This window comes from Watersipora subatra, chromosome 1 (assembly GCF_963576615.1).
Source record: "Watersipora subatra chromosome 1, tzWatSuba1.1, whole genome shotgun sequence".
In the NCBI taxonomy this organism is placed as follows: Eukaryota; Metazoa; Bryozoa; class Gymnolaemata; order Cheilostomatida; family Watersiporidae; genus Watersipora; species Watersipora subatra.
In genome coordinates this window covers 29,948,581-29,974,407 of record NC_088708.1, presented here as the reverse complement: position 1 = coordinate 29,974,407, position 25,827 = coordinate 29,948,581, and the positions used below count along the sequence as shown (strand labels likewise).

Genomic DNA, 25,827 nt, shown 5'->3' with positions numbered 1-25,827 from the left:
GTGACCTGGGGCTATCAATGTTGTGCAGCTGGAATGGTGACCTCAGGTAGAGACGGAGCTCTGAGAGTTGAAGACAATGATTTTACAGCTGTATTTGATGGTGGAAAGTGGGTCGCAGAGTGGAAATGGAAGGATGGAGAACTAAAGTTGAGAAATACGTGTCCAGAATATTCCGTTTCCAAAGAACCGTGAGAGGAGTTCTGTAACGAGGTAGAGCGATGGATAGTAGATGGTTGGTTGCGGGCGTATGATAGTAGTGTGCATGGAAATATTAGCGGCATAATACCTCTGATGGCGGCGACACAGCCTAATAAACCAAAAAAAGTGCGACCAGTGATGGACTATCGAGAACTTAACCAGCATGTTAGGAGTTTTCCAGGTCAAGACACTGCTGTGTGCCAGGAAAAGCTGAGAGCTGGGAGAAAGGGAATAGGCAAGGCTTCTATTCTAGATCTGAAAAAAACCTATCTCCAGGTTCACATCGCAGATAAGCTAAGAAGGTTTCAAGCTGTGAAGTACAAGGGGAGGTTATATGTGATGACTAGGATGGGTTTTGGACTGAATGTTGCCCTCAAGATCATGTCGAGAATAGTGAGTGCAGTCCTTGCTTTGGACAAAGAAGTGAAGGAGGGGACAGATCACTACATTGATGATATATGGGTTAATGAGGAAGTGGTATCACCAAAGAGGGTGCAGAAACACCTGCTCAGTTATGGACTGGTGACCAAAAACCCAGAGAATCTCGTAAACACTCGAGTGCTCGGTCTTTGTGTTGTATCTGGGCCTACAGCAAAGTTAGAATGGAAGCGAGACGGGCTGTTACCTGATCCGAAGAAAGCATCTACCAAGAGAAAATTGTTCTCTGTTTGCGGCAAGCTAACCGGCCATTATCCTGTAGCAGGCTGGTTACGAGTGGCCTGCAGTTACATAAAACGCCAGACGAATGCAATTCAGTGGAATGATGTATTGCCCTTTTACGTTACATCACTAGTTGAAGACTTGGCTCAGAGACTTGACAATCATGATCCTGTGAAGGGAACATGGAGTGTGATGTGTGACAAAGAAGCTGTGATATGGTGTGATGCCAGTAGCACAGCTATAGGGTGTGCACTGCAGATAGATAAGGATATAGTTGAAGATGCATCATGGCTACGGAAGGATGATGATGTGTCCCACATTAACATTGCAGAATTAGAAGCTGTGATTAAAGGTATAAATTTGATACTGCACTGGGGGCTGAGGAGAGCCGAAGTAGTTACTGACTCTGCTAGTGTGCATGCGTGGGTGAAGTCAATACTAGAAGGCACCAAGCGTTCAAAGGTTAGTGGATTAAGTGAAATGGTTATTAAGAGAAGGCTCGGGACCATTGCACAGATCATTGCTGATTATTAGCTGGATGTTCATGTAACTCTGGTTCCCTCAGAGAGGAACTTAGCAGACAAACTAACACGGGTGCCACTGAAGTGGCTGAAAGAGTCAAAGGTGTGTCTGAGTGTGTTGTCTGATGACAGTGAGGGAAGAGATATGAAGTCAGTGGTGATTAAAAATCATGAACGACATCACCTCGAGATTGACCGAACTCTGTACTTGGTACAGAAAATGACAGGAGTTGCGATCACGTGTGATGTAGTAGAACAAGTGGTTAACGCATGTCAGAAATGTAGAAGTATTGATCCACACCCAGTGCGCTGAGAACATGGACAGCTGTCTGTGAGCACAGTATGGTTTCGGCTGGCAGTAGATGTTGCCTTTGTGGCAGGAAGATCTTATTTAACACTTGTTGATTGCGGTCCCAGTCGATATGCCACATGGATGCCACTGCAGAATGAGACAGCAGATGCAGTGACAAAGCAGCTAATGAGAGTGTTTCATGAGAGAGGAGCGCCTGAAGAGTTATTGATGGATAACGGGCCATGCTTCTCAAGCACTCGGACTAAAGAGTTCCTACAGAGGTGGGGAGTCACGCCAGTGTATTGCTGTGCATACAGGCACTCAAGGAATGGTATCGTAGAAAGAAATCATCGAACAATCAAACGGATGGTTGCGCGCTCTGGAGGATCGGTAGAAGCCATGGTATATTGGTACAATGTCTCTCCTAATTCAGACGGCACGGAGCCGATGCAAGCCCTGTTTCAGTATGAGACCAAGCTACCAGGTGCGAGCAAGAAGGATGTGGGATCAAGGAGCGCAAAATATAACCCTTTCAAAGTGGGAGACATGGTTTTTGTCAAACCTAGAAATGCTAGATGTGACTCTCCATGGAAGATTGGACATGTCACAAATATTGTCAGTGAACATACTCTGGAAGTGAATGGTGTGAATCGACATGTCGCTGATGTAAGATGCGCTGATAGTGAGAGATGTAGCTCCGAAAATGATGTGGTGCAGACGCAGTGTGGTGCTGGAGGCATTGAGATGGAGTTCCATGTTGACAATCCGGTAGCAGATGTAGATGATATTGACAATGACAATCACATGAGACCAGTTCGGGATGGAAGGCCTCCCCCAAACCTGGCAGATTATCATCTTTTTTGATATTGTTAAGTGATCTTGAGATCAAGGGGGAATGTGGTGAAGTGTTGTTTTATACATGTAACTTTACGTAAGGCTGTCATGCTAACTAAGTGCTGCTAACCTTGACCTGTGGAGACATGCGCATGGGACACAATCTAGCGAGCACATTTCTTTAGTATTGTACACGTTTTGGCTGTGAACTAATTGGATTATTGAGAGTGCAATAAAATAATAACGACAAGTTAGCTGATTGCTTATGTATATTAAAGTGCCAGCAGTTTAACCACACTTATGATTGTTGCATAAATGTAAGATATTGCACTTAAGTTTTGCATAAATGTAAGAGAATGGTGGTGATTTTCTTTCGTGTAGAATATAAGTAATGTGTCATATTCGTCCTGATGAAGTATCGTTGACTGATTTATTTATGTAAAACCACAGTACTATGATAAAGACTGTTTTTGTTTGTTATGTACTCAGCATAGAAAAACATTCATATGTTAATAAAAAAATATAATTATGTTGATGGGAAGGGTTGGCAAAATCTTTGTATCGAGTGATTTATTTTGAGCAGCTGAACGATCTTCTGATAAATCTGCTGTGTAATTATAATTTATAATTGTTCTTCAAAGTTTTTGTTTACAATAGAAATACTTAACTCAAATACATAAAAACTACTAATGAAACCGTGTCCTGTCTCTATACGTATGGTATCTAAAAAGCGAAGTTACTTCGGTGGCCGTGTGACATGTGCCACGAACCGAACCAACCTCCGAACCGATCTTACGTCGGTTCGGTGCTCGTGTGACCACGCCTTAAAGGTACACTTACTCATATAATTAATTAGTTAGTCTGTGGAAACGCATAGCGTATACGCAGACTACCAGACACACACAATGGAAAAGTACTATTTATTAATATGGACTTTCTAAGCAATTGTTAGACTAAGTTCTGAAGGTCAAGAAAAGTTTTTGTAGCCTACTCTTTATTCATCAATGAGTCTTATTGTTATTGTATTTTTTATTTACTGTATACATGTATAACTGTATACAGAGAACATGTATACAAAATACATCCAATCATAGTTGCTTTGGATCTAAAACATGGCTATGCAACCTATCAGAACATAGAGAGTCTATGCAATCTATCAGAACATAAAGAGTCTCAAAAGAACTGTCAGGGAACCTCAACTTGTGTCAAACTTGATGAGATATAAACAGGCTGAAAGCTGTTTTGACAACAACGAAAGCTTATATTGACAAATGATTCAAAGAAGAGTTATACACTAGCCAAGCAGGCAAGCCAGTGAGATGAGTAAGAAATGAATAGAAATCAGGGCGCTGGTGTACGTACTCAGTCTTTCACTAGATGATCTGACCTGCTCCAAAGGCCTCCACCTTTTCACCACACCTCCAGTTCCTGTGAATCGTAAAGTTTCATTTAATGAGCAACTATAAGTAGATGATAACTCCAAATATCAACCATTTTTAGTTGCTCACCAGATGTGGTAGTGTTGAACAGAGTTGAGCAAGATGTCTCAGTTGGAAACTCTTGGTTGGATGCACAAAGTCTCATCAAATAGAAAGTATCAGGTCTCTGCTCTGTGAGGTGCAAGGAAGGGGAGGATGACTCTCTGATAGGATGGTAGCCATCCGCAGCAATCTCTAAGGTGTAAGTTACTGTCGAACCTCCAGAAAATCCTCCAACACAGAAAACATCAAATCCGGTATCCGTGATATTGTCTGTATAACAATCGGTAGGTGGATCCGGTTTAGCTGCAACAAGACAGCAACAAAACTAAAAATTGTGTTTGTCTATGAATGCAGTTAGTAGTGATGCCAGAAGCACAAGGTTGAATGACATCCCATGCAGTAAATGACATGTGACATGACTAAAAATTCTCAGCTGAGCTGTTAGGAAAAGTCTTACAGTAAGAAATTGAACATTTTGCAACCTTTACAAGAGTTGGACTCATCTGTTGCAGGGAACTAGCCACATCGCTATTATTACTGGTTGGTGTGACATCATAGAAAACTATGGTATTGCTGTCAGTTATGGCATCACTGCCAGCATAGCCAAGTATGAGTGACATTGCTGCCAACTTGGACATTGTTGCCTGTGCTGATAATTGTAATTGTGCTGCCGCACATAGTTCATCCAAGTGTAAGTGCATTTATGCTAGTTGCTGCATCGCTGCCACCTTGAACTTTGCTGCCAATACTGCAAACTGAGCCGTTGCTAGCAACTGCAAAATTTTGGTTGTAATTTCAAGCTTCATTGTACTAGTATTAGTAAGTTATCACTATAGTGGCATTATAACGGGACGCTTATGAGGCCACCCTCTATGACTATCAAAACTAATCTAGCTAGCTTGTGCGCATGATCCAAATTACAGCAATAAACATTCTTCAAAATTGACGTTGTCAAGTATACCATACTATTATAAGTATCCATACTATTAAGTAGCCATACTATTATAAGTATAAATTGGTTAGTTACTATAATACTATTACATGAAGTGCTTTCCTTTTTTATATCCAAATACTAACAAGCAAGTGAATGATGTGTCTGTAACCTCAAATCGCAAATATTTTTAAAAAGTAAACTTTGAATGCCTTCTTCTGCACTTTTGATCTAATAACAAATTTATCAGCAATATAGCAAATATAGCAAAATAACAAGACTAGCAAAATAGCCTTGGTTGGCTACATCTATTTTTATTACCAAAAGCGTTTAGTACAAAACCTGTCTTGCATCTGTTATGTGTAATTATCTATCCTCAAGAGAAAACAAGGTATGTTAGGCAACAGGTAACAAGTAACAGGAAATAACCAGCTACATTATAATGATAATCTGGCATATAAAGTGTACCTGGAGTTATCTTACCCTATATTCACAGTCATGTCAATTCAGACTATTAACAAAACTGAGCTACTTGAGCCATTGAGCTACTTATGCATTTATTTTAGAGATAAATCTGTTGATAGAGCAGACAAACCTTACAAATTAAAATTGCCAAAAAAGGTGAGGCTGCAGCCTATGCTAAACTACAGTATGTAGATGTGACTAATAACTTACATGAGGGGACAATTTCTATAATACAAGGCTCCTTCATCCAACCCATGGTGTTGGATGCATTGCACTTGTACTGTCCATAGTCTGCAGGTGAGCTACATATAAATATACAAGATATAAAATAAGCAATGACATGCTAAAGTGCAGGAGCGGTTAACACTTATGGGTCGAGAAATATATTAATAGGCCTGATTGTATACTTTCGGCAAATAATAAAGTTTTGAGATTTGTTAAATACAACGATTTACAGCTTACCCATAATTCCTTTGGAATACAAAACTAACTCATGCAAGTAAGCTAGTAAAATTATCATAATTTAAACATTTAGGAAAACGGAGGTACTATAGCCAGTATAGATAATATATATAACCTATAACTTATATAGATAATATTATGAACGGTGCAGATAACTCCTACTGTGTTTCAATACTATTATTTCATATACAGAGTTAGTGCATGCTCAGTTACAGATTTTTAATCCTTAATGAATTTAGTCACTGTACTAGAGATGATCACAGACACTCTGTCAGCTATACAGGTAAATTTGTCTCACTGATGTGGTGACTGACATGCTAGATTCAGGCTTCTGAATGGTGGCAGTGATGCCAGTTCCAGGGCGTTACCATTAGTTTGGAAAGCTTTTTGACAGTTTACTTTATATTAATACAGTAAGTATCTACTTTTAACACAGAAATCTCATCTTAAAAAGTTTTATGACTAGCAAAAATTAAAAAATCAAATAATCGTCAAACATCTAACATCAGTGGCTGTTTTTGAGCTAGAGTATGCATTTTTAGCAGGTAGATATTTTATACAAGTATCATAATGACACCATATCTGTAGACCACTATCCTCTGCCAAACAAAAATTATAAAGGATTTTATTCTTTTGAATACCTACTTAACTGTATGCTTTACACTGGCATAGCAGGTGGTCCTGTCTGATGGATCAGCTGTTCCATTTAAAATTTGCTCATTTTCTCTGTAGGAGAAGACAACTCTGGTGTTTTGTCGCGGGTTTGCTCTGACTCTGCACGCAACATCAACGGTACCACCGAGGGTCACTCCATATTTTAGTGTTTGACCTTGTGCACACTCAGGTTTATCTGCAAGTTGGAAGTAAAATATAAGGATTCACAAAACCGTATCCCGAACTTTAATAAGGGTTTGTCAAAAAGTAGCCCAACACTTGAATATGGAGCCTGTAGTTCTATTCGAATCAAACTATTTTCTAGTTATTGCAGATATATACATGGACTTTCATTGGAAAGTCTATTATTGCTTTTATAAAAAAATTTTTTACATATGGTGCCACAAATAATAAATAAAAAGAAAGGTATTGCTATGTGGTGTCATAAATACAAAACAAAAATTTACACAAGACGTAAAACTGCTAAGTTAAAGTATCCATCTTATCTCTCTTGACAAAAGATTAAAAACTAGCAATACAATTGATGAGTGTATCTTTTGGTAAGTACCAAATACAATCATCACACTATGGATATCGGGTTCTTTAGAATTGAAACATATCAGTGATGTATGAAGGAGTTTAACCATTCAGTATTTTGAATCCAACAATATTAGTAAAATATTTAACATTTCTGGCAGTAGATAATCAACTGTGTTAAGTTTTCATTTGTCAAGACTTATCACAAAAATGATAAAATACCAAAACTTGAGGTTTCAGTATGCCGTTCAATATGACTCATCACCAAATTACTTTCAGTAGTGTAAACGCAACTTTGGATAAAAAGTTACGTATAGGTCAAAGGTTATTCTGTGCAATCATGAAAAGAAAAGTAGCACAGCAGTTTCACAGTGACTTGTGTTTAAGTAGCTAGAAGTGAAATCATTGAGCGGCTACATCGCAATCAAATCTGAAAATTTTAAAAAGTAAAATGTTTGTTCATATTAACTTTGACTTTTCCAGCTGCAACAAAACCTTCAATTGAATGGAAGTGGCTAAAGTTGGCGAATGGAATTTCTACATGATGCCATTACTCCTGGCTCATTCTACTTGATCCCTTGCTAAAAATGGAATAATGCAAAAAGAAAACAGAAAATATCTGAAGCTTTTTTAAAATACTTTATTACTATTACTGTACAGTGTTTTCAATCTTTTTTACCATAAAGGTATTTTCGATTCAGCTCAATTTCTGGTTGTTCTGGTAGAAATTTTTGGTTTAGTTTTAACCTCCTAGATAAGCCTTTTTAATTTTATCACTTGGGCCAAAAAATTTATTGTTTTTCTAAAGCTGATTAGAGGAGACAACACCACATACATAAGACCTCAATTGATACATCTGCTGTGAGGGTTCCAAGATAATTAGAAGCTTTGCAGATGTAGTTTCCCTGGTAATCAGCTTTGGCAAAGTCATTGAAATAGATGACAGAATCATCGCTGCCATAGGGTAGCCCTGTACAAAATACACCCATCATGTGATGATGCTCCTAAAGGCAAGCTTAAAAGGGTCAGTCAATACAATCAAACCTCAACATTCAAAGTGATTCCATTCCCATAATGCTTTGTATGTTCAAACCATCAAATGTCAGAGCAACTTTTCTTAGGAAAATATGTTTCAATTTGACTAGTTTTTTAGAGACCAAAAGCAAGAATAAATATTTTTATGCAGTCAAATATAGCATTAGAATAAACGTATTAAATAAAAAGATAAATTGTTTTTAAAACTAAATAAATAAAGTAATTGGTTGTAATAAAAGGTTGTTGTCATTCATTTACTTCTGGTAGAGGTGACTGTATATAAAAATTAGAAAGTTTATAGGTTTTGTGGTAGAGTGAGTGATGGAAATACTTGAAGTAACTTACTCTAACCTACAGTGAATATAGTTTCAATTATCTTGGTTAATATTGTGGTGGACACTGGGCCATGACTTCATAATTCGTGTAAATATTTTTATATGTTATATCTTGCATGCTGTGTTGTTCTTTTTATTATATCGTTATTATTTTGTCCATATACAATATCGCTATTATGTCTTCGTTTATCGCTGTATTATAACCATGCCAGCGGATTAGCGATTCTGTTTATTACTAATTTTATACGATTTTTACTCAGTTCCGTTAGCCGGAACGGGTGAATTTATTGTATTTAAAGGAGTGCGCTCACTCAGTTGGGCAGACCAGATAGCCGTACGCTCCTCGACTAGTGAAATTTCCTTCTGCAATAAAAATTGGACGAAACTGAGCTCTTCTCTTTATGTAATAATCTAGATTGTGCAAAGTAAAGGCCGGCAAATTCCTTTACAATATATGTTTATTATATGGTATATTATTATTATTTTATCTATATTTGATTTGTCATACTGTAGCTACTAACTATTTTATTTTAAATCACAAAAGCATAATGTTTCAAAATACTTTAGAAATAATTCATAACAAAAATCATTTTGTACTTTGAGATATTTGCTTCAATTTTGTGTTAAATGCAAAAAACTTGCGAGTAGAATGGAGTGTAAGTTGGAGTGCAAGCCATTCAGGCAAAAAATTTAGTAAATAATGGTGCGGTTCTCTATGAACAGCCTTGCAATTTAATTCTGAAAGAAAAGGAGGGACTGGTCTACCTACCATCTTTAGTCCAAGAAAACTGGGGATTTGGCTGTCCATTGGCAGTGCAGGTGATGTTAGACATAACTGTTCCTTCAGTATATTTCCTACTAGAAGTGGTCACACTTATCCTCTCAGGATGGTCTGAAACAACAAAATGTCTCCATGCATCCTCATGTCAAACTCATTTCTAGATTTACAGACTAAATTGTATTTATATTTTCTGAATACCAGTAAACTACCAGCTACTACATATTGAATCAGCTGACACTTTGAATCAAGTTAGAATATAAAGAGAGTCTATACTGAACCAAGTAGCTCAAAGAAATAAATTGTTATTTTGCATTGTGATTTTCTATAGCAATGTAATTCTGTATAATAGCCTAAGTGACACGCTATCAGTGAGAACATCAGCTCTATAGATTCATGTAAGTTATAGCCGGCTTACTGAGTTATCGGACAGCCTAACGAAACATTTTTATTCAGAACCAAAGATATCGATATCACAGACTTCTATTAGCTGTTTTGAAACTCCAGCAATCAACAAATACTATTTGTGTGCTAACACTCGCAACAATACAAATATGATCAAAATAGTTTTTTACTATAGCCAAGACTAAAGGATACCATATATAGACTTACACTGAACCTGCAGCTCCAAGGTAGAGCTAACTTTGGTACCAAGGCTATTTTTAGCTGAGCAGTAGTAACCGTCTGCGAAACTCCTAGACACCTTGGTAAAAGTCAGCGTTTCATTTCCTGCGCCTACTATAAAAGAAAGTCTCATTTTCAAGGCTGAAGCAGAGAATGATAACACTGCCAGAAAGCATCACCAAGATCAGCGAAGCATGTAGAAAGGTTGAAGACCTCCTTCATATGTGTAATAATGACTAACAGCTGTGCAGTGACCTGACAGTAGTTACAACTATATAAATAACTTCATGAAAACTTGGAAAGGTTGCAGTTCTAACCTTCCTCGCTTGGACAGAACCAGACTACAAGACAAATAGGGCCCTTATATACACAACTTGACTAAAATCTTGTATAGAGCGCAGAATATTATAAGCTTATAATACAACGTAACCACAAAATAGCATATTTATCAATAAGTTTTGCTAAACAGCTATGTCTGGTTTTCTTATATTAGCTAGAGAGCTAGCCATGTCACAAGAACGTAATAAATATTTAGTCTAAAATAAGCAGTATATAAAAACCCTTCAGAGAACGATCAATTACTAGTCGTGGTCTTACCAGAGATATCAGCAGCAGGTAGTACATTTTTTATTAACACAATCGACAGATATTAAATTTCTCTCAGACAAGGGTAGCAGGTAATGTCTTCTTTTTAAATACTACCAGTAGGTATTACCTGCTTCATAAATACTACTAGCAGGTATTACCTGCTTCATAAATATTAGCAACAGGTAACACATTGCCTGTTTCTTTATTGCAGCAGGTAATAATTTTTTTCCAAATACATGTATTAGCAAACCTAATAACACAATACTTTGCAACTAGGTGCAGCAGGTAATACATTCCTTATAAATACTAAATACAGGTAATAAGTTTGCATAAACATCAGCGGCAAAAGTACCCTCTTCATGAACATGGATACTTTTCATTCTTATCATATTTCAAAATTGTCTTCCTTTACCTGACAAGTCTAGTGCCTGGGTCACACTATATCGCCGTATTTCGGAGCTGTCCTTTCGGCGTTCATGGTCGACAATGTGCACCGGATACTGATAGCATCAATGAAGCAACGCAGATATGTTGGCAATGTTTGCAGCTGTCAAACTATCCCGATATTTCGCAGAGCATCAACGACAACCTGTGCAATGTGAACTGTTTTGGCGATAGTAATTTGCAGCCGCGGATATCGTGACTTTTTTTGTTTATGAATGTCACTGCAGGACTATTATTTGATTCGAGCGCACAAAAACAGAGAGGTTTCCTCATGAAAAAGTAAAAAGAAAAGTGAGAACTCTATTGTCATTTGGTTATGCAAATGCTGATGGGTTGGTGATCGTGTTAACATTGTTATCATCGATGATCACCGAAGTATTGTGGCATCAACGCCGAGATAGGGCGCTATAGTGTGGACCATAGATATAGTAAACCCTAGATTGCCGAATAGCTATCATTACAATGAAGCAAAAGTGAGGCCTATATAATAATTGGCTGTTGTTTTCACGACGTTACGTCGTAGTGATGTGCATCACAGCAACAGAGCCTTCTATTGAGCAATGAGTTTAGTAGTGAAAGCACCCTTGGCATGCTAGTTTTTAAGTCATAATCGTAACAATAAGACCAAATTCTTAGTGAAATGTCATCAGAAGAGCCACAACACCCCAGGTATATCCTGAATTGCCCATAACAAAACAGAACTTCAACTCAAAACAAGAAGTTCTCAACAATATCATAAGCTATCTATGCCGATTAAAGACACCAAGCTGGAAGCTGCTAGTGGAAAATAATAGGAAAATCATCATCATTTCGTCATTGGTTTTGAGTCAGCAGCCAAATCTGTACATGGCATTGCTCAATATCTTTTCAGCAACTACCCTTACATCAACTACTTCCTAACCTTTAAGATCAACCAGGATCACATTGAGATTCTGTTTTCCACAATACGATCTAAGGGTGGCTATAACAATAATCCGGATGTGCAGTGCTTTAGATCTGCACTTCGAGCACTGTTCATAAAAGCAGATATCACACCAAGTCCCAATGTTAACTGTATTGATCTGGATGTGAGCAGGGCTGAAAAAACTGGCCAACTCCTGCTACATTCTCTGGCTAGAAAGAAAAAGAAGAGACAAAAGCTGAGGAAGGTGAAGATGAGGCGTTCGGTGATGAGGATTTTTTTCTAACTCAAATGTGATGAGTGTATCAAGTTCTTGACGATGTCGAAGTAGTGGGAAGTAGAAATAGTGATGACATAACCCTAATTAATCTCAGTTAAAAACAGAGGAGGATTTGTGACCAGATTGATAGGCCGAATATGTATTGCTGCAGAAAAGTGCTTACATTCACACATGGAGAGCTGTGGTATCATACAGGGAGCTTTTAAACAAGTAACATCACAGACAGTAACATATATGTCTTATTGCATAACCTCCATCAGGGTTTTACATGTACAGTGCATGCCAACAGTCCACTCAAAACTATAGTAAATCGCTATACTAAAATCAGAATACACTATGTCGCTTCAAAGCAGGAATCTAGTTCAACCAACCTTAGACAAAAACTATCTCGTCTAGTTATTTTCAGTCATGTCTAAAGGGTGTTTAATACAGTGGTCCAGCGTAACTGCTTCTAAATATCATTTGATTCATTAGTTCATTATTAGTTTAATTTCTATTTGGTCACTCTTTGTATTATCAATGATATAGAAGCTTCTAAATCATTGGTATTATCCATTACCATGTGTTTAAGATTCTTGCCTTTCTCATCCAAAGTCATTACAGTCATACTTCGACTTACGAGCTTAATGCGTTCAGGGACTGAGCTCGTATGTCAATTTATTTGCATGTTGGTGCAATTTATTTATATATAGAACAATTAAATATATATTGATTGTTTTCCATACTCTAAAAATGCAAATAAAACACTCAAAACAATATATTGTAACAGAAAGAACATGTTGGTTATTGTCCTAACTTACCACATGCTTTCAAAAAGCAACAAATAAAAATAATGCAAGAAAATGTGATTAATTAAAATGTAAAATTAAATACATACAACAGCAGCTAACGCTAGCATTTGCCAGAGAGGGAGAGATAAGTTATCCTTCATTACAACAGTTGACTCTGATAAATTTAGATTTTATCCAAGTCTTAAAAGACAAACTTAAAGGCAATCCTAAAAGCAAACTTTAATCTTTAACTTAACGTAATTAAAATTTCTTCGGCGTTCATAGTTTTAAGTTTCTCGCTTGTTAGCTAATTTTTCTTTCGTTTCGCTCTCACGACCAGCCGGCCATTTTAAGAGAAACCTATCTAAGGACGTTTGCCTTTGTCGCCCTTTCAACATGTTGCGATCAGGATGAACACAGGTGTCGTCACCAAGGGTTAATGCACGACCACTAGCCAACTTGTCCGAATGTCTATTTTTTATAGTTTTGATAGATAGCACCGGCCTTTTTACGTAGCATCGTTTCAGTTACGCAGTCACCAGCCATTTGTTTGTCTTTTATCCAAAGCCTGAGCAGTCTCTCCATCAGTGTTCGTGAAGATCGCTGCATTGTTTAGAAACTATGGTTAGTCCTTTTGCAGACTAAATGCCTTGAATATAATCCTTGTGTTTGATAATTGTGGATGTATTTCTGTCATATTGCTGAGCTAGCTCAATCACGCATACAGCTTTTGCATATTTTTCAATAATTTTCCGTTTAATATCAATTGTTATCATTCGCTTTTTCTTTGCATTATCTATCTTTTTACTGGCAAACTTTTGGTCTACGCACAGTACTTTTAATTCACATAATTCTGCACTGAAAATCGCGCACAAAAAACATGGTACAAAAGTATAATCTGAGCAGTTGAAAAATACAAAGTGATGCTGTTCTCATAAAACACCTCCGACATACTTGGCAACTGACTCATGTGCTCGTATCTCAAACATGGCTCGTATGTTAGTGCTAAAACTTGCTTAAAAGCTGGCTCGTACCTCAAGTTTCTTGTACGTTAGAGCACTCATAAGTTGAAGTATTACTGCATATAAGTTTTACATATTTTCAATAAAATATGCAGTCTCAGATGCACAAACTATGGAAAAATGGAGCAGTTTTTAGTGCTAAGTCAATAGGAGTTAATAGATCAACTGATTCGCTTTGCACATCACCATGACGTTGCGTCATGCTAATTATAGGCCTCACTTGTTTTGATTATTCGCATATCTAGGGTTTACTATATCTATGGTGTGGACCAAGCTTAAAGATTCTTTATCCCAACAGAGCTGTGACAACTGTCACAAACATAGTTTAGTTTAATCCATACAATGCATAACTGAACATGCCCAGAGATAAGAAGGCAATAGCATAGCCTGTGATCATCGAGCAGATGACACGCAGTTGTTTTCTATTTAAACCCTTTATCATAGTCAGTACCTATGAGTCTATGTGGCTAATTTAATAGTTCAAAATAAACTTGTTAGAGAGTATAGTCAGAACAGCCAACTGGAGGATTATATACCTACAGTAATACTGAGATGTGTTTCTATCTATCTTCCCTGTAGCATCACTGTACCAATATAGGTGCTCCAACTCAACAGGATCAGCCTTGACCTTGCAAACCAATGTAACATCACTGTTCTCAACTACACCCACCAACGGTGATGTCGGGCCCATACTGAATACTGGTGCATCTATAATAGGAATTATTTTTGAGTGAAAACAGAGTTCAGAGAAGAGAAAAGCGTACGCAAAATATAAAAAGATAATGCATAACATAAACATAATTGTAATGCCAACATATTTCAGCCCACTTTATTTTAGGCAGAAGTTCATTTAGACATTTTCAATAGAATGTATGTAATTACATACAGGTGCAGATAAGTAGTCATATGTGATACACTTTACAGTATTTTTGTAACTATGGCAACGGGTAGTACACATAAGTTGACGGACTGTTTATTTGGAGAGACGACATATATGTATAATACACTGTTTCTCCAAAAGTATCTATTTATATTCAATGTATTAATTAATTGCAGTGTAATTCGCAAATTTTGTTGAAGGTTTAAATCTTCTTTCTAATTCTTTCTAAATATTTTAGGTCTTCAAAAGTTAAAGAATCATCAATCCTCAATTCACCATTGCATGCACAGTTTTTGAAGTGGAAATTATAAATTTTGAACACATGTTTATCTCCACCTAAAAAGCAGTTTCAAGAATAAAAACATTAAAAAATTTTCAAAGGCTTACAGCTTTGTAGAAAATATGGAAGAAGCTGGTAGAAATTAAAATAAAGCGTAAAATAATGAGTCATAAAGTACAAAAATCTAGCTCAGAGTGTTTTTTCTTCAGCGGATGGTCGGAGTTGGAGCGACCAAGAATTACTTGCATGTCAGACGCTACTGAAGAAAGTACCATGCTCCAAGCAATTTAAACATCAGGCCATACTAACGTTTTACATCAACAGAGCTTGGGCTGCCGGTAGCAGCACCTAGAGAGTTGGTTGCTTCGCAGTGCCAGTTGCCCTCATCCAAGTGGTCAACCGATAGGATGGTTAGATCTGGGGTACTACTGTTGCCTGTAATTACAGGTTCTGACATTGTTTATGATATATAATCTAGCAATATGAAATACATAACTCTCTCTTTCTAGAAAAGAGGTAGTTTTACAAACAGAGTGATGAGGGCACACGAAAAATAACTGAAATAGTATCATGATGTAAAAGCTAAAGCTAACTTAATCATAGAATTGTTCAAATATATAATACATATATTATTTATTACTTTATCTTCAATAAGTTCATTTTAAACAGAAAGGTTTTTCAAATTATGATATACAAGAATCATAAAACAAAACAAAAAAGGGCGATAGCTAGCCATTAAAATTATATAAATAGTTTGACATATAGCGGTTAAAATAATTTTCTCTGTTAAAACAGTTAGCAATGGTATTTACAAAATGATTGTTGGAAAAATAAACTAAAATGAATTTTAGTTCAAAGTAGCCAACATTTAACTTGACATGCAGTATTTCCAGCAAAATCAGTTTGTTTAGTTAACTAATATACCTTTTTAGATAAACAACTGAAGAGATCAAAGAATTTTAGGAGGGTTATGATTGGAAGATAAATATTCAGTTGTTGAAGCTATTTCTTGAAACTTTGTTCATGTATGCTTTCATTTCATTCGTGATTTTGTACTGAACAATGTACCAGCATATGCACCCTATGTGATGAGTCATTGCCTGCTATCTCCCAGGTAAATCACTAACCATTGTGAGTAGCCTGCTTATTTGCAATCGCTGAGGCCCTCGTAACAAATGGTTGATTAGGAATAAAAGCTTATATGTGCAACCAGCCAATCACAAACTTTTGAAAAACCAAATGAGAAGTAGAATGAGGCCACTGAGTTCCAACAAGTAAACAAATATTCAGTATTCTGCTTTGGAGGTAGATAACTCCTCATTTACTCTTAATTCAATAAATCAAGCAAGAAATCTAACCATTGACTGACTTCTAAATCTGCTGATGTCATCAATCACGAACCATAATCACAAAAAGTATTTTTAAACAATATTTTTGAATAAATAATTTATTTATTAAAATTAATTCGAGAAACATTTCATTTAATATAACTGGTAATCAAACACCAATCAATAATAAATATTATTACTAGCAAATACCAAACAAAAATCATATGGTGACAGTCTACCACTAATCCTTTATGTTCACTGATTGGTCAATGATCATACTATTTATTGTAGACTAACAATGGCGTGGTCATTCCTTGATAACGCCTCAATTATCATTGCTTAGGAACAATTGTATGTCTGCACTTTTAAAACGTTTTACGTTGAAACGTTAGCATAACAATTGACCAAACTTAGTCTATTATTTAGCATGGTTTTGTGTTTCCACAAACTCAGTATTGATAAGAATGCAATACCGCTTATCCGCCATAGTGAAATGCTCCAAGTATAGCAGATGTCTTCTACAGACCAGTGTAAATATCTTTTAACAGCCTGAAACAATTGTCAAGTTTTCATACAGCGATAACATAGCGACGCGCCCTATATAGCGCTGCAATGCCATTATGGAAACAGTCATAACACTTTCATTCTGTTGTGATTCAGTGTCGCTGTTTAAAAACGAAACACCCGTAAGATGCTACATCTTTCTGCCAGGAAAATGGCTATAGCGACCAACAGCATCACACTTGTACTTGTATGAATCGTGGCAATAGTAACAACAGCTGTGGATTAACTAGTGTCAAGTGTATAACAAAAAATACCACAAGTAGCAGTTTTTTTTATCATCGATGACTTGCCTTGTTTTTGACCTGTCAAAGATACAACCTTGACATAAGGCATCGCACAACCATCGCCCTGCTATAGTGAACTATAAAAACATGATCTGCTTGTCAGCCCAGCGTAGTACTTCAGCCCTGGCACACACAGGCATCGGACGCATGCAGGCGTCGCTACACTGTCACTGTATATAAACTTTGTAAAAGTGTTTGCACAACAAAAACAAATCCTGAAAGATGTATGGTAGTTACTCTAACCTCATTGTAAGATAAAGCAGGGGCAGCTAGATGGAACTTAGCCATATCTCAGGGAACATGAAAAAGATTAAATGAGGCAGTGTGTAATCTACGAACCATACAAATATCTGTGATCAGAAACATTCAACCTCAGGCTATCGTGATACCAAGTGATGACAGCCAGAGGGTTGGCATCTACGAGACACTCCAAGATGAGCTCGCTTCCTTCACTGATTTCTATCTTACCATTTGAAGACTCCACAATTGGTTTATCTACAAATTATAGTAGATGCACTTGTCTCTCAGGCTCCAAAGTGTTTGGAATATCCATACAAACAACATTACATTATAGCCAGCTTCCTTCTTAGCAATAAAGTAATTATTTACTTGTTTAGTAAAAATCAGTGTGTCTTGAAAGACAGTTCTACTGTAGTTATAACATTTAATGGTTCCAGCTCTGAATATACTGCTCGCTGATGTTAACTGAAAAACTGGGTGGTTAAAGATAGATGTATCATGGGTAGTACCAACTATCAGTTTTATCACAATTATTATAGATCTTGCTGTAAAACAGAGTCGCTGTATATAGTGTCTGATGGGCTCAGACAGGAATATAGCTCTAAAATGAGAGGAAACAACTACCACATTTACACAAAAACATAGGAGACAGTTCTCATATTTACTCAATAGCATTGTAGACAGCACATGTAAATGGCTATTAATACTAATCTAATTGATGATAATAATTATTAATATTATTACTATTGTTTAAAGAAGGATAAAACAGGGAGTCACTTGGTCAGAGAGTACAAGCGATGTCATGACAAAGTAGCAGTGGCAGGGCATTGGAGCATATGCATGAAACACTGGCTACTACATTTTAAAAAATGGCACAACTATCTTGGTGAGTGAGTGAGAAGTTCTAGCCACTCTAGGATTTCAGTGCGCAAACAGATCAATTGATCGAAGCACGAAGGCCAGTCTTGATCTTAGTTGATAAAGAGAGAAAGGTGTGCCAGATTATTGCGAGATAAGATGGAAAAGTACAGAGAACTGGGAATCGAACTCGGACAATGTAGGGATGTAAGTTCAGAAGTGCTACTAATTATCATTGGAGCTCTCAAAACATAAGCTGCAGAATGACCTCCTACCTGGCAGAAGTAGGAGCAGAAGCGTCTCTCGAAACAATAGAGAAACGACAATTTTGGTGACAGCCATAGACCTATTACTATACAGCATAGTTAAGCGGACTATGGGGGCAGCACACATTTTGAGAAAGGCTCTACAGTAGAAGAAGACAGTGACAACCCTCTAATGGTCTAACCCTTAAATACAGCCCGGCTTCCTTGCAACCAATCATAAAGGTTGTGATGAAAACCTAGCACAATAATAGTAATAATATGTAGTAATAATAATAGTAATGATAATAGTAATAATAATTATTATTATTACTATCACTGCTATAAGCAAGCAGTCCCAAAAAGTCCCATTTATTATAGAAAAAACCTAAGCAAAGATACTGTGGGACTTTTCTATACACACAGACCAACTCATAATACCAGCCCACAGACTAGACATCATTGTGCAAGACAAAGAGATCGACCACACATAGATCATTGAAATAGCCGTGCCAGAAGAGGCATAGATAACAGAAAAAGAGAAAGTGGAGAGGTATCAAGACCTAGCAAGAGAGATAAGAAGAATATGAAAAACATCAGCGACGGTAGTACCAATGTTAGTGGGAGCACTGGGAATAGTGGCAAACCTGTACGAGCAACTGCGGCTGCTGGACATAGAAAAGAAGAAAGTAGATAGAGTACAATTTTCTGCCCTACTAGGATCAGCGAGGATACTGAGAAAGGTGTTTGATATCCCAGGTAAGGGGCCCTAGACCGATACCAATGATTCACCGGCTGAAGAGCTGAGGAAATCAACAAGGACAATAATAATAATGATAGTAATAATAGTTAACACTAATCGCTGAAAGATTAATAAGGGCCCGTACACAGTATATCAAGCAGAACATGAGACTTCCTGGGCTCCCAGCCAGCAGACGCAAGTGGTCTGTTAGTGACAGAGCAGGTTAGTTGCCAACCATTGTGCTCTCTTCGTGCGCTGTAGGTTACAATGCTGGTCACGTTGTACGTTTTATCCACATTCATCTGGGTGGTCTCAGTGCCTGTTAGTATTGTCTGGGTGCTTTCCAACTCTGGCCCAAAGTACCTAACCACAACAGCAAGGTTTACCATGACCTAGTCATCGAATCACATGTATTTGTCACTCTATGGTTCAAACAGAGAGCATAGATTCTCCTAGGCAGTACCAGCTAGTAGCATTGTCAGTGGTAGTATTTATTAATAAGGCATTTGATTGCAATTCAAAGAAAAATCATTCTGAAGAGATTTCCCCCAATGATTTCTGACGTATGTATGCGCATGCACGCACGCGTGTTTCTGTATACGCTATGTGTACATGTGTATGTGTATATGTTATGTGTATATGTTATGTGTATACATGCGTACGTATGTACATACATACGTATACACATAATGATCCTTCTAGAAGTAGACTTTCTATATACATGTAGTCATAAAGCGACTTTGTATGGGTGCTAGCTTAGTTCCTTTTCTGTCAGATCTCTGATATCATGAACGTCACTACAGCTTAGTGATTCCATTTATTCCAGGTTACAATCAAGCATTGAAGACCAATGAAAAACTGACTCAATCAACACACAGAAAGGACGCTACATTAATCTTTGCTCAAACGCATAAAATTTATTTTTAAAAACTTGGCAAACAAACTGCTTGATGTGTCTCAAAGTAATTTGTCAACTAGCACAGGTTGCAACTCAGAGATATAAATCACAGTATTTATTGTGACTAAAGAAACTATTGAACAAATGGTGTCAACATTGCGCCACAATTTTAGTAATAAATTGCTGTAAAAGTATTATCTATGTCTGGCTGACATAAACTATCCATAATGAAATTCTACATCCAAAATTCATTCCGTGTGTAATTCTTACTGGGTTAGCTGAGTAATACTAGACTTACCAAGTTACATTAGGTGCGGGACGTCCTCCACTAGTCCTACAAATAGCAGTATATTGAGTTCCAACGGTCTTCAGACCGGCATTCAACTCCACAACAGGTGTCGATGGTAGACCTGAAAATCATGAAACCTAAACCTTACTTAAAATTACTAAAAACATTGTTCTGATTACTAAAAATTAGTACTAATTACAAGAAACTGTACTGGAAAATTTTTTTGTCACCATGATAAAGGCTTATAAGAGAACTAAATACTCAAACATCAAATCGCAACAGGAATCAATATATTTTCTTTAACTTACTGTTTATATTGACTGTGTGAGATTTTGAGAGATTCCAAGATACTCCCTCTAAAGTAACCTCACAGACATAAATAGCGCCAATAAGAGATTTTGTGATTGTAAGATCTAAATCTAGTGAGGTGCTGAAAGTTCCTTTAGCTTGTGAATTCAGCCTCTCATCATTACTGCTGCTTCTCGCAATGTAGTCTTGAGTGTCTATGAATAACCACAAGTTAAGTTTTAAAAGCAATTTTACAACTTGTGGAAGAAATAGCTTTGTATCTGTACTGAACTAGATGTCTAAAATTAACATAAAGTTTTCTAAATTTTTTAAAAAGCGCTGACAACTCCCATGTTTACAGTTTTATTATTAGAAAAAGGTTAGTCTGCAAGAGCAGGAAAAATATTTAAGGTTTTATTTAGTACTTAGGAACTGAAAGTTCAAATAAAATTCTGGCCAAGCTATGGAACATATTTGTGGCTCCTAAGATGAAAGATAGCCAAATATCTTGAGGAGCAAACACTGATATAATCTATTTCATAGAGCTAATAGGAGTGTAGGCGTGAAAGGATAGAGTCACATGAAGTACTTGTAGAGGCGTCAAAAGTTAGCTGAGACATATAGTCACTTGAAATGAGTGCAAATGTGCGCTAATCTCTATAAAACTAGCATCACATAAAGTCAATCAAACTACATGTATATAGTTTAGACAGCATGAAAATTGTAAAATTTCTAGCAAAAGACCAAGCAGCATTTACCATAGCAACCATGTTGAAAAACAAGAAAAATGCCAATTTATTAGTAAAGGTACGGGTCACTAGCATGGGCATAACTACTAATACTAGTACTTTGGCGGTTCAGTGTACTGTGAGAGATCGTCAGGTGTACTGTGAGAGATCGTCAGGTGTGCTGTGAGAGATCGTCAGGTGTGCCGCTGAAGATCAAAAATGACTAACTAGACAATTACGTGTACTTTAAAAAGCTGGAAGGCGATCAATTGAAGCAGCTGTTAGAGTGGTGTTTTATCAAGCTGAATGTTGTGAGTTTGAAACCCATGCAATGCAATCTTTTTTCCTAACCACTAACCGTGACTTCAGACAAACAGACAGACAGACAGACAGATAGACGTGGCTCTCATTATAATAAAAATTTTAATGATAAGAACAATTGAAATTTCAGAATAATCATATTCTGACATTGATGTAACTTTAATTATATGTTATAGCAAACTGGAATGAATCACCACAATGTCAAGGTCAAACAAGGGAAGCCAAAATATAACAAAATATGAATCATTGTTGTCAAAGCAGCGCTGACAAAGATCCTTAGGTAACCAAACTGGTTGTAATTAAGACTGGGATGACTGGATTATTAACAACGTTAGAACCTTTTTTCCTCCATCTGATGGTTGGCTTGGGTTTAGCTGAAGTGACGCTACAGATTAGCTTTCCTGAGGAGCCTTCATCTAGTCCTTCCTCGTCTCCGGAGATTACCAGTTCTGTAGGCTTTACTGAAAACCAATGAGAATTGCATGAAACCCTCAATACCCAATAGAAATGTGTATGGAGCATAACTGCACATGTATAGAAGACATGCTGATATTGAGATAGCTTCTGTTTTGATAGCAGTTTCCAAGAATAAATTCTGAAAGAGACATGCACTTGTTGGCTTTATTATTTGATCTATTTAAAAGTAACTCACGACTTATTTAACAAATGTTAAAAATGAATTACTATGTTATTATTATAATTAATTATATATTATAAAATTATTTTATAATTATATAATTTTATTATATAACTTTATAATTTATAATATTAAAATATAAAGTTTTAGTATTATAATATTAGTTTAGCCAGGCGTGTACAATGAGTTGGATCTAGTCTGTTCTTTTCCAAACTGTAGTCAAAATCAATGAGGAGATAAATCGTAATGTATCAGATGATAATGTGCTATAAATGTTCACGATATAATTGTATTCTAAGTTTGCTATAAAAGCATTTACAGAGCGCTTATTCAACAGGCTGTCAATGTCCCTGCTATAGTCTGTTGGAAGAACAGTTGATAAGAAATTTAAGGGTTGGATATCTGCCCATCTTGAGATACTCATAGAAGGTGTATCACATACATGTAGGAATTATTTGATTATAGCTGATCATATTATTAAATATAGACAAAAACTTTACATTCAGTAGGTGAAAGTACGTAAGTACAACACAACTGAACCAGTAGTCTATACATGTGGGTTGTGATAAAGAAATAAATTTACCAGAATAGCTTCTATATTCTTACCAATTCTAATGATATTGAAGACATCCTGGTCATCAGGAGAACTGAACTCAAAGCAGGAGTATGCATCATCCACTTCCACATTGAATATTGTTAAGCTGTATGTCTGTACTCCCTCCTTCTTGCTGACCTAAAGATACAATTGTAGGTGTACATAGGCTATAGAGGCATACTACACATGAACTATACAAATAGATATACCTCTATTTATGATGCAACTATGACGAGTATATTAGCCGTATAAATACATATAGAAGTCATTGGAGCACCTACATATCAAATGTGGCTTGCCCAAAATGTCGGCAATAATCCACACAGGTGGATTGCAGAAAAGTTTGCCATTGGGAACGGCTAAGATCTTGAGGTATTGCTCAAACTCGCCCACATGGCTGAGGAAATAATTTTACCTACATGTATATATTAAATCTATATATAGCCATATATGTATGTACTAGCTGTGCCTCCCGGAATTGCCCGGGAATTAAAAATCTGCTTATAAACAATGAGAAGTGATGAGAGTTGCCTTCCACTTGCTATTAGCCTGGCACATTGCCAATGGAAAATAGTAATAAAAATCAACTTATAAGCAATGAGAAGTAATGAGAATTGCCCCCACTTGCTATGAGCCTGGCACATTGCCAATGGAAAACTCCAGTAAGCTAGCTAATAAACGCTAGGGTTAATAGTGATAATATTTACTTTCTTCTTAATATTTCGTTCAAATATTTTATACTCCACTAATTATCTTTTAGGTTTTTAGTGTAGTGTTCTCTTTTTATATGCTTTTGCACCTGCTTTTAGGTAGCAGTCATCGTACACCTTTACCAGGAACCGTTTGATGGTGTTACAAACAGTACTTTTAGCAACCTTTACTTCTTTGGCAATCTCCCGCTGTGATTTGCCTTCCTGGTAAAGGTGTACGATGACTGCTCGCTTTGCTTCTGTAAGATGACGAGGCATGATGTCGATGTTTGACTGAATGAATCTACCAACGCTAGAAGTTCACTTTTATAGCAAGTTAGCAACTCCAATGACAAATTATTCCGTTGTGCAAAACGTAACGACATGAGGATTGTTTCACACAACGTCTTTGATCTGAGTAGCATCACTGCTTTAAGTTTGAACGAAAATAAAATAGAGGTTTAATTTTATTCAAAATGAGTGAAAATACCAAAAATAATTGCGAACTTTGACTCTCTCTAAAACTTATCTAACATTGCTGTTTCAAGCTAAAATTAGTTTCAAGTTCTACTCATTCTAAGCTTTCTTTTGATGTATACTATGTATGTTCTACTCAATAACAAGAGCTTAATAAGGGATTTAATCGCCTTGAGTGCTGAGCGCTAGCAATGATCAAGTTTTATAAAGTGGTCCGTTTATTTTTCACACCACTGTATATACTAGCTGTGCCACTCGACGTTGCCCGTGTAATAGAATAGTCTTTCAACAGAAAATTGGTTTGTATTTAACATATAACAACATTTGCCATTCTAACTTTCAAACTACATATCATGAGAGAAGTGTGTCGTGTAGTTGAAATAAATTAAGAGAAAAATAAAAACAGCTGTAAAGGTGTTAAAACTTTGTCAAACAACTGTACCTTTCAAGCTAGTAGCCTGGCATAAATTCCACTAAGCTAGTTAATAAAGTTAGGCTTCCAATGACGGTAAGCCATGACTTTGAGTCTGCATTGTCGTCTAGCTCAGCTGTTCTAATAATAGCTATAGCCAGAAAACCAACAGACAGATATACGACATACAGACGGACTTTGAGAAATATATATATAAGATACATATATATATATATATATATCTGCATATACATATCTATCTGCAATGTGTATGCAAGATAAAACACAGTATATTACTAAATTTTCATACAGCAATAGTGTAGCGACGCCTGGATGCAGCAGGGGTAAAGCGCTATGCTGGGTTAACAAGCACATCATGTTATTAGTATCGCTATAGTAGAACAATGGCTGGGCAACTTCTCATGTCAAAGCATATGTCCGCGTATGAACCAACAGGAAAACAAGACTTGTGGATATGCACTGATTGCTAAGGCAGTTTCCTAGGTACAAAGATGGCGCATTGCACGAGGGGTTCACCTCCAAACAGCAACACTTAATCACGACAAGATACGAGTTACACAGCTGTTTCCATGATAGGATCACTCTATGGAAACTTAGCAAATATGAGAAAGAAAACTTAATTGCTGGCTGGGCATGATTCACTGTTTCAATTTGTTTCTCAAAAGCGTAAATGTAATAACAAAGGTAAATATATTTCTCTCATGCTGGATATATCCATGACATGCAATACTTACATCACTACAAACTAAATTTTCTTAAATTTATGCTATCTCTTGAGCTCAAATAACTCAATTCAGTAATTATCCACAGAACAAAGGAGACAACTCTACAATTTTACGTGCTAGAATGTTAAATATCTCACTCTGTACTTGCTAGGGTCAGCTTTCAGCGCATCGCTATTCATATACAGCATCTGTCCATCCTTTGTAACCCAAAATATAGTAGCTCCAGTTTTGGTACAGTTGAGGGTGGCAGGCGTTCCATTTGACACATATATGTTCGTCTGACACTGACAGACAGGTAGCAGGACAGCCAATAGAAGCCATGAAAACCTGCCCAGATGCATGCAGATGGAAGAGTCTAAGTTACTAAGGCCACTAAGGCATGGTTGAAAATAATATTAAAGACGGAATTCACAAATGTTTACCAAATCAAACAGTCATAAAACTATAACAACGATTCTGTAAATGAGACAGCCATGTTACAACAGCTGGTCCAATAGGTGCATAAGAAGAGAGAGGG

The 25,827-nt window shown here is 36.7% G+C and overlaps 2 protein-coding genes across 2 annotated transcripts; one reads left to right on the top strand and one right to left on the bottom strand.

Moving 5' to 3' along the window:
* The first annotated feature begins 291 nt into the window (after positions 1 to 291).
* LOC137386106 (uncharacterized) lies at positions 292 to 1,392 on the top strand. Its single transcript, XM_068072797.1, has one exon. It carries the CDS (start codon positions 292 to 294, stop codon positions 1,390 to 1,392), a length of 1,101 nt encoding a protein of 366 aa, XP_067928898.1.
* A 2,407-nt stretch (positions 1,393 to 3,799) lies between these two features.
* On the bottom strand, positions 3,800 to 23,954 carry LOC137386098 (neural cell adhesion molecule 2-like). The gene is made up of 16 exons (XM_068072783.1): positions 23,820 to 23,954; positions 22,998 to 23,124; positions 22,093 to 22,215; positions 20,726 to 20,920; positions 20,427 to 20,538; positions 19,466 to 19,593; positions 17,488 to 17,643; positions 15,282 to 15,407; positions 14,353 to 14,520; positions 9,796 to 9,948; positions 9,175 to 9,297; positions 7,871 to 8,005; positions 6,490 to 6,694; positions 5,593 to 5,684; positions 4,014 to 4,289; positions 3,800 to 3,933 (listed from the first exon to the last, which is right to left on the bottom strand). The coding sequence occupies exons 1-16, from the start codon at positions 23,952 to 23,954 to the stop codon at positions 3,800 to 3,802; spliced, it is 2,388 nt and encodes a 795-aa protein (XP_067928884.1).
* Positions 23,955 to 25,827: the final 1,873 nt, after the last annotated feature.